The sequence below is a fragment of the Poecilia reticulata genome, chromosome 16 (assembly GCF_904066995.2).
Source record: "Poecilia reticulata chromosome 16, P_reticulata-male-v2, whole genome shotgun sequence".
NCBI lineage: Eukaryota > Metazoa > Chordata > Actinopteri > Cyprinodontiformes > Poeciliidae > Poecilia > Poecilia reticulata.
The window spans coordinates 3,698,405-3,708,132 of NC_088845.1; the positions used below are offsets into that span (position 1 = coordinate 3,698,405).

At 37.0% G+C, this 9,728-nt stretch overlaps 1 protein-coding gene and 1 long non-coding RNA gene across 2 annotated transcripts in view; one reads left to right on the forward strand and one right to left on the reverse strand.

Moving 5' to 3' along the window:
* Nucleotides 1–403, forward strand: part of LOC145555264 (uncharacterized) — a 68,612-nt gene extending 68,209 nt beyond the window's left edge. The window contains exon 4 of the long non-coding RNA XR_014091367.1: nucleotides 299–403. This is a non-coding gene — a long non-coding RNA (uncharacterized LOC145555264). The remainder of the gene's footprint in view (nucleotides 1–298) is intronic.
* Nucleotides 404–1,263: 860 nt separating this feature from the next.
* wdr73 (WD repeat domain 73) lies at nucleotides 1,264–7,911 on the reverse strand. Its single transcript, XM_008430801.3, has 8 exons — nucleotides 7,752–7,911; nucleotides 6,849–6,916; nucleotides 6,411–6,496; nucleotides 6,210–6,298; nucleotides 5,202–5,269; nucleotides 3,240–3,401; nucleotides 2,818–3,165; nucleotides 1,264–1,688 (listed from the first exon to the last, which is right to left on the reverse strand). Exons 1-8 carry the CDS (start codon nucleotides 7,820–7,822, stop codon nucleotides 1,453–1,455), a joined length of 1,128 nt encoding a protein of 375 aa, XP_008429023.2. The 5' UTR covers nucleotides 7,823–7,911; the 3' UTR covers nucleotides 1,264–1,452.
* Between the last annotated feature and the right edge of the window lie 1,817 nt (nucleotides 7,912–9,728).

Below are 9,728 nucleotides of genomic sequence, written 5' to 3' on the forward strand. Positions count from 1 at the left end.
CTAATAAGTAAAAAGTTAGTAAAAGCAGGCCAACTTTACGTGGAAATTTTTTAAAATTATGCTCTTACCTTCTATAAAATACAGTGCAAAATTTTTTATTTCAAAAATACATTTTGACGTTAAATAATCATACACGTAGTGCGTCTAATATATTGATTAAAACTTTCAATCTATGAAGGCAGTTTCTATGGTTCAGTTTGTTATTAAAATGGAATATAAGAGCAGAAACTAAAAAAAATAGTAAACCAGGGAAAGCATCTTTATTATTTATCTGATTTTTTTACTTCTACATTTGCAGGTGCTCTGCTGCTCCTCAGTCTGCAGCGTATGATCTGATCGACCTCACTTTGACCTGCAGAGGTGAGTGATCTATCAGCCGCTGAGGACAGGAACATGATCAGGAAGCACAAAACAAAGTTCAAATTCTTCAAACTTGAATTCCTCATCTAACATTTATGCCAACATCAACTGAAAAGCAAAACTCGTATCTAAAGGCATACAGAACGATTTAAAAAGACATTCATTGAAAGTTTGGTGAAAGAAGAGTTCTGCCCAGATCCTGAGTGGTTATGCTGTTAAGTTTCTGTAAAAATAAAAAAATAAATGTATCTGGAAGCCTCAGTCTTCAGGAATAAAATTACTTTTAATAGCATAAATTGACTTAATTTGGGCTGCACAGTGGTGCAGTTGGTAGAGCTGTTGCCTTGCAGCAAGAACGTTCTGGGTTCGATTCCCGCCCCGGTCTTTCTGCATGGAGTTTGCATGTTCTCCCTGTGCATGCGTGGGTTTTCTCCGGGTACTCCGGTTTCCTCCCACAGTCCAAAAACATGACTGTCAGGTTAATTGGCCTCTCCAAATTGTCCTTAGGTGTGAGTGTGTGTGTGCATGGTTGTGTGTCCTGTGTGTCTCTGTGTTGCCCTGCGACAGACTGGCGACCTGTCCAGGTGACCCCGCCTCTCACCCGGAACGTTAGCTGGAGATAGGCACCAGCAACCCTCCTGACCCCACTGATGGACAAGGGGGTTAGAAAATGGATGGATTGATGGATGGATGGATGGGAGATAAATGTGATTTTAATGAGATTTAGGGTAGAAGATCTGGGAGATGATGATCTAGTTTATGTACTGAAAAAATGCAGAGCACTTTCTGAAAGCTAATCTAAACCTTTATGGGTGGAAACATTTCATCCGGGAAATAAAAGCGGCAGGATAAACATCCCATCATACCTCAGTCTGGATTCAAATGAGTTACCACAAACAGCTGTCGTTTCAATCTACCTTTAATTTACAAAAGCAGCTCTGATCGCATTTTCCATTTATATGAACTCATCACACAGAGGAAATAGGTTGGACTGAAATGCACACAGTGTGTTCTGCATCAGAAATTAATCCAGCGTTCACTCCTGATCTGAATGACATTTCTTCAGATCAGGGATCCGTACTTCCTGGAAGTTCAGTTTGTTTGTGGATCCACCCAGTCCCAAACGTGGACGGATCCGTCTGAAGCCGCAGACAGCAGCGTCCTCGGCCGCTCGGGATGCCATACATGGGTGGTGATGAAGATGGGGGCGGAGCCATCGCCGTGCTGCGAGGAAACCGAATGACCGGCGTGCTGGAACAGCGGCGAGGCGTCCTGCAGCTCCGCCCTCCATCTGGCGGTGTCGTAAATCTGAACAAGTCCACTGAGACCTGGAGAGGAGAGCGAGAACCTGAGATCAGACCCAATCTGGTTCTGCTCCAATGAAATGTTCTGGAGGCTCAGTGTAATTTAAATGATGAGGGGCACTCAAACAGATTCTATTAAACTTTTGCGTGATCGTGTGGCAAAGGGTTGCATGATAGTCTTCCAAAAAGTTAAAGTTGCTGCACATAAAATTTCTAAAAGAGGTATTGACATAGTTAATAATTAAAGTGCAAACAACATTTTCAAGCGCCTTCTTGAAATAACACCGTTATTAAAGACAAAATCATGAGTTGTTAAAATGGAAAAGAATAATTCCATATTGGTCATTCAAGTTAACATGGACTGATTTCATAGAACATATCAAAATGGTTTTTGCTTGTATGCAGGTTCACCTTTCAAAAGACGTGAAACAGGAAGTTAAACTAAAGGGAGGCGATTGGTTAAAAATCATCTGAGTTGGAGTGACGAATCAGAAAAAAAGGTAGTCCAGAAAACATTACGATAATTGGTCAGACTTGTGGAAAAGTTGCGATAACTAGAAAATTTGCAAATGATTACATTAACAATTTAATTGCAACCTCCTGGAGGGACAGAGAAGTTAAAGGAATCGGATTCAAAGAGGTTCGAAAACCAGTAAAATGTCACAGCGAGCTGAAAAACCAAAACTCATCCGTCCTGATAAAAGAAAAAAAATGCTTGATGATGAATAATTATTTAACTTTCTTCTGTATTAAATTTTGTTTTTTATGTCACAGTGACATTAGACATGCTGCTAGATTAAACAGTCGCCTACATCTGAAGGTTTTTTCAACCAATTTCAGTGAATAAAGGATCCATCTTAGGTTATTGAAACTGCTTTTCAAAGGAAAGAAATGAATTAAAGTAACAAAGAGGTAAAAGAAAAAAAGAATGCTTACTCAACATTAGATTAAAATTCAAATGTTTAGTCTTTTGTAGGAAAGTATTTTCTCTCTCAGGAAGCTGGGAAACGTGAAAACTAAAGCTAGCATCTGATCAGAGAATACATGAAAAATGAAACATTTTGGCCAAAATTAGCAGAAATTTACTGTATTTTTACTCAGAACTTTCTGATTCAGCTGGTAAATAATAGTTACAGTGTGTGCATTAACCAACCTGACACTGAGAAGCAGCCGTCCAACGCTGGAGCCCATGCCACCGTGACATCCTCCGGTTTCCTTGGCGACGTCTGGACGTCCAGCTGAGCCTGACACAGGGCTCCTCCCAGATTCCTGAGGTCTGAAACGACGGCCTGACCAGAGGAGGAGAGCATGATGACTCTACACTGCGGCGCTGCAGAGGCGTCTGTCCACCAGAGGGCGCATTCCCCGGGTGGAGGTGAAGCCTGAGGAGGAGTGGACGTTCGAGTGTCTGCGAGGTAAACGGTGCCGTCACAGCAGCTGGCGAGGAACGCCGTCTCACTCATAAACTTTAAGGAGCTCAGAGGTTTTGTCGAGTCGACCTCTGTTGGAAGATAAGAGCATCAAACCCTGAAACTGACATGACCTTCAGCTGCAGGTGGAGGTTCAGTGGTGTACCGAGTCTATAGAGAGTCTGTCCTGTGCTGAGCTGGGTCAGCTGGACGCCGCTGCTCTGAGCTCCATGAAGGACTTGAGGCGGTGAGGAGAGTCGCGCTGCGATCCTGCTGCCGGCCTGAGAAACGCTGGTCCCCGGGAGACTTCCCGTTTTCCTGATCACATCTGGCACAGGAAGTCAGCAGACAGTGGCGTCAGATTATTATTATTATAATCATAAATAATATTCTACATATAACTGGATAGGAATTGGACCTGCTTGTCTTGGTTCTGCTTATATTATATTGATTGTTTTAAGGTGTTTTCACTTCTGATAGTCCAGTAGACTCGGTTTGATTGGGAACCGAAAAGTTTCAGCTGCTGTTCTCGTTCACTCTGAACTATCACACCAATCAAACCCTCTCAGCAACTCGTTCACCTCCTCGCCTGTGGGGGCGCTGCACCAAGAACTACTGAAGGGAATGACACAAAAACCTCAGAAGAAAACACTGAAAGCAAAAATGTAAACAAAGATGGAGTGGTGTCCGATTTGAGTAGTTGCAGGATTCCTCGCCTTTGGCAAAAGACCAGAAGCCATTTGTCCTGCTAGTGCTAGACTTGCATGTTTGTTTTGGTATTTACCCAGAATGCTGTCAATCAGATGTTAAATTACTTAGAAATCATAAATTTGGGCCTTGCACTCACTGTTAGTGTAACCTGCTAATTAGCCAATTGCTAATTAGATCCACTAGGCACTAAAAGAGTGAAACGTTGCATCTCAGTATGTTTATTATTTTACTGTTGCTAAATACTGAAAAATTCCTTCTACTGTCCTAGAAGCTATTATCCCTCGTTTCCTGACAAATATTGTATTAGGGTATATGAAAATAATCATTTATTTAATCAATATTAATATTAGTTCTTGTAATTTAAAGTAATTGATTCAAATTTGGATCATCTAAATTCATGCACACAATTTACTTTTTCAACATGCCAACATTTTGCATTGCTTCTTAATAATACTCATTTTCATTTCTTTGTTGCTTTGTGTATCTACAGAACCTCAAACTCAAAATTAGAAACAAAGTTTAGAATGTTGGCTACAAGTTTTCTTTTGTGATATATCCATTGTAGAAGGCAATAGTCAACCTAAATTTATTTTTATTGCTCAAGGGTAAAATTATTTACTGAGTTTATCTTAGCACTTTCACTCCCATGAACCACATGCAGTTCACACTTTGACCACTAGGTTCGTATTAAAGCATAGCAACCTTAACAAAAGAGAGAGATGCATCAACCAACATTTGTAGGATTCAAACTTCTTTTTGGCTGCATTCTCAGTGAAAGCTATGATGCTAATTCAAACCACTAGTCCATAAGGGCTTAAAGAAACTGATTAAGTTTCATTCTGAAAAAAGTTTTGCTTAAAATAAAATATTAGTGTTTGCAGGACTATCGGCATAACTATAGAAGTCATAAACAGGCCGATGCAAAACTAGGAACATCTTAAAGGAAGAAATGTGGACCTTTGTGTCAATTAGAGATCTTCTCTCTTCATAAAAAACAAGGGCACTTTGTGCACATAAGAGAGTATTTAAAGTGTTGAATATTTTTCATCTTTTCACAGCAGCAAGAGAAAAAGCTTTAATTCTGAATGCATGAAACGTTTTATGAATATTTTCCAATATGAAACTCACCATCAATGTCATGCTTTCAGGGCTGTAAATGACGTAGGTAACATTTTCTATTAAAATTCTGCATTTCCCATGATTGGAATAAAATCCATAATCCTGCTGGGGATTTATTCACCAAGGTTTAATTTTTAACGTAAAAAGCAGCGCTCTCTTAACTGATGATCTGCAACAGTTTGAAGAATTAAACTGCTTTATCTGGCGACATCTTGGCACTGAAGCTACTAATAGTGAAGTTAGATTATTTTTAAGTCACGTTGTGTCAATGAGGAGTTTTACTTAAACTAAAACTCACCAGTGTCGTCTGCGCCGAGGTCCCACAGCTGCAGGTCAGAGGTCAGCCCATCATTGGTCACTGCACACCTGACAGAACGACAGTCTTCTAAATCATGTGATCACAATCTATTAAAAACTAGATGGCAAAGAGGTTACCTTAAAATAAATCAGTTGATCAGTTAAAACGAGCTGGTTTATTTCCATCTGCATGTTTGTTTGTTTCTCTCTTTCTACCACAGACTGTTTGGCTAAAGTCTTCAGTCTGGTGCTTTCGTCTTAAGTAGTTCCTTTTTTGAAAGACAATTCTGTTTAAAGAGACTGCATTATTGTTTTGTTCATTTATTTTGGATATTTAAAATGTCTTCTAGATCCAGTTTTAAATGTTCATTAGAAATTAAAGTTTATTCATCTTTGTGAGGGCAAGCTTATGATGCCATTATTATTATATTACATGAAAATGGCCCAAAAGAACAATTTTATCATTTTTCACAATAATTTCTGGGACAATTATCATCCAGTAAAATGTATTATCATGACAGGGATACTGAGGAACTAGATTTGGAACCAATCTACGGGTGAAGAATCCATCCAAGTTTCACTCTTTGAACTGAATTACTGAAATAAACTTTTGACTGACATTCTAATTTATAGAAATGTGTCTAAATGTATAAAAAAGTAAGCTAAAAACACTTTAAATATAAAAAGAAGGTTGTAGAAGTGTATTTATCCCACCTTTGGAGTATTTGTTATTTTACATTGTGCATTAAGCTGCTTAAATAAGAATTAATGGCTTATCCTATTGTTTGACAAAAAGCCTTTGTACTCAGTTTAAATCTCTGCTTCTGTTTTAATTAGATTTCTACTTAATTATGACTTTCTTCCATAGAATTAATCAATTTACATTTGCCTCAAAGAAAATTCCCAGAAGCTTTGAAACCGTCACACGTCACAGAGCTAAAACATCAGCAGGTAGAAGAGAGAAGTTTCAGCTCAGCGTTTTAATGATGATGAAAGAGTCAGAACCGACCTGGTTCCTGGAATGTGTCTGAGGCAGCAAACTGGGCCTTCTGAGAACCCGCCATGGACAACTTTGAAATCCCTCTCTGCACAGAGACCCTGAACACATCAGACCAAGCGAACGTTTACCGATATCTGGAAAACTGCTTATAAAAATCAAACAAAGAACATTCATGCATGTTATTTATTTTTTTATTTTTATTTTTTTTACCTTTTTTTCATCAGCTAAAAGTCTCAGCGGCAAGCGGAGCTCCAAGATTTCATTTTTACCCGAGCTGTATCCAGCAACACAAACGGCTTAAAACACAGAAGAGAAACTGTGATTTATAGAAATATTCACACCCTTTGAACCATTAAAAAAAAACATTTTCTCACTTTAGTCATAAACTGGATGTTTTTTGGGGGGAATTTTTTTATAGACCAACAAAAATTGTGAAGTGAAAGAAAGCAGATCACTTCTCTGAAACATTTTTTACAAATACAAATCTGAAAAGTGACATACATATGACATACATATCCTTTTCATTTCACCTCACAGTATTTGTATGTCATGTTTCATTACCAGGATAAAAAGTGAACTTCTTCCATGGTCTGTCTCTTTTTATGTTCAGAAGTGAATATTTTTGCCACATTATTTTAATCCACTCACTCTTTCCAGACGTCCACTCGATGATCTGAGTGGGATGTTCCAGCTGGTACACATGAAGATCCTTATATCTGCAGGAACCAGAACAGACTAGAATAAAGCAGGAAACCCAGCAGGACATTACTTCACAGGACGAGACTACAGGTCGGTTCTGGTCTGCTGTTTTCTGTGCACAAATGTGCGCTTTATAAATATATTTTGAAGTAATTCTAGTCTGGAGCAGCTTTCATTTGATCGGGGTGTGCTATTTTTAATAGAGAAGGGCATTTATCACATCATTTTTCATTTATTGTGAAACATTTCTAAGAGTTATTTTTTATTGTTGTTTTCACAAATTTCAACTAATTATGTAAAAATAAAAAACAATTACCGTAATATCAAAATTTTTATTTACTCCACCGTTTATTCCAAGAGTATCAATAAATATTAGTAAATTTAAAATATATGATTAAATGTAGTTACTGTGTGCAGTTTAGTTATATAAACTACACTTTAAGTGGGAATGCTTTTCAAGAAGAATATTTGTTTTTGTGGCGTTATGATTGTTTGATACGTTTGATTTTATATTATTTCCGGGTGTATTAAGACACAAATAAAAGCTTATTATTGTATTATGTAATTGTATAAGTGGAAGAAAACAGTTATATGGTTATAATTATGCGAGGTGAAGCAGCTGAAGTTAAACTTGTAGACTCATCGATGCGCGTTGGTTTAAGATAAGCAAGCCGAATTTTAAATATATGTCTAATTGATACCTAGAACAAGTTGTTAACATTTTTTAAGACACCTGAACTTACAAGTGTGTAAATTTTAAATGTTTTGGGGGATTCAGAAGAAGACATTCCATCGCTGGCAGCTAACACAGACAAAAACCGACCGTTTGATAAAGAATAAAAGTTTTCTCACGATTTCAATGACTCAATGAACCAGTCATCTAAAATATCATCAATCTCCACAGCTTCCGTCTCTCCCATCATCTCTCTTTAAAGGCGCTTCATTGCTGCTTCCCCACCAGTTTCCGCTCAGCTTCCGTAACTTTGTATCCAGACAGTGGCCGCAGAGCAGCACCGCCACCTGCTGGTGTGGAGTTCTCACTGCTTTAGAGTATGTTTGGAGCCACAAAAGTTTTAAAATAATTATTTTTAAAAATCATCAAATGTTTACATACAGGGAAAGAATAAATTTGCTTCAGTGAGACATTCAATTTTTCAAAAAATTTTATCACAGCAAATTTGCCACCATAATACTTTTATTTAATATAACAATTTTATTCTTTGGGAAATTCTATGTATATATTAAATAATATCACCTGATGGCAAAGATAGCTATTAGGTAACATTATTTTTTTATTACCTTTAAATAAGCACAAACAGTTTATTTCTTGAGCATTCCTGCGGAATTAGTGGATGGCTAATAGGTTTAAGGTAATTTTACTCTTAAGTTTATTATGAGGAATACATCTGGGTTCAAAAACAAAACATTTCTCCATTCAGGGGAAAATATAGGATCATAAACAACAGCATTTATTTCAAAACAAATATAAACTGAGCTGTATCAGCTAATACCTGGTTAGCGATTTTCAAATCAAGTCCCAATAATTATAGCTAATTCTAATATCTGACTGCAATTTCTATGCTGGATGAATTTGTTGCTGACTTGATTTAATACCTCCACATATGTCTCTTATGTTTCATTTGGAGCCTGGCTTGTTTGTTTTGCTGATCCAAATTACAGCACCACCTGCTGTAAGTGTAAAAGACTATTCCTTAGAGAAAGCAAGAACATCTACATGAAGCTGTTTCATCAGATGATGAGTCTTCATAAAAATATTACAGTATTTTTTTTTCTAAAAGAGAAACAATACCTTCTGACTTTAACATTTCTAATATGGTCAAAAATCAGAGAAAATTCAAATTCAAAAATACTTTATTAATTCCAAAGGGAAATTAATTCCCTTTAATTAACTTTTCATTGACCTGTAGGATCCTTAATGGTTCATGTTGACCTGTGTTTCCACCATCTTGGAAAGAAGAAACCAGCCCAGAAATGTGAGCAGCAGGAGTTGGTTGACCTGCACTACTTAGTTTCATTCATGCATACTTTCCAGACTAACAGGTGGAATACATGAAGAGCAGTCTGACGGAGTCAGAGTGACTGTCTGCGGATGTGATGGTGATGTTTTGATGTAATTTTAATGAAGGCGAAAATCATTTTTGTGGAATACTGTAATGACTTTTCAAAACATAATGCTGTGCAAAAGTATTTACCTCCTTAGAGATTTATTTGGTTTTTGCTAATATTTTACACAATCTATTTTTAATGTCAGAAAATAATAACGTGAGCAAATTATTATTATTATTATTATTATTATTATTATTATTAGAGAGAGAAAACATAATTTGTCATTCATCAGTTGGAACAGTGGCAGTTCTTGCATCATAAATGGAAACCGGGAGGAGCCCCTCTTTTTTGCTGCCCACCAACCAATTCATGTGATGTGATAAAATTAGATAAAAGTAAATACTTTTTTTTACAAAACTGAATAAATGTTCTGCTGCTGAAGCAGCAAAAAAACTTCACAAAGCTAATTTCACATTTTTGAGATTATATTTCCTATGATTAAAGAACAAACATGAGGACATGGAGGTTCTACTTGGTGCACAAGGCACAATTAGCTGATGCTTAATTTCTGTTTAGTGAGTTTAATAAGAAAAGAGCAATCACAGATTCTATAAATGCCATTAAAGACCATTAATTAGTCAGTGTGATTCAGATAAGCTCAGGAAAAAGCTACAGAAATGAAAAGCTCCTGCAGCTGCAGACATGGAGAGATAAGCTTTACTTTTCTACAATAAGACTGAAAAAAAAAATCAATAAAAAGCT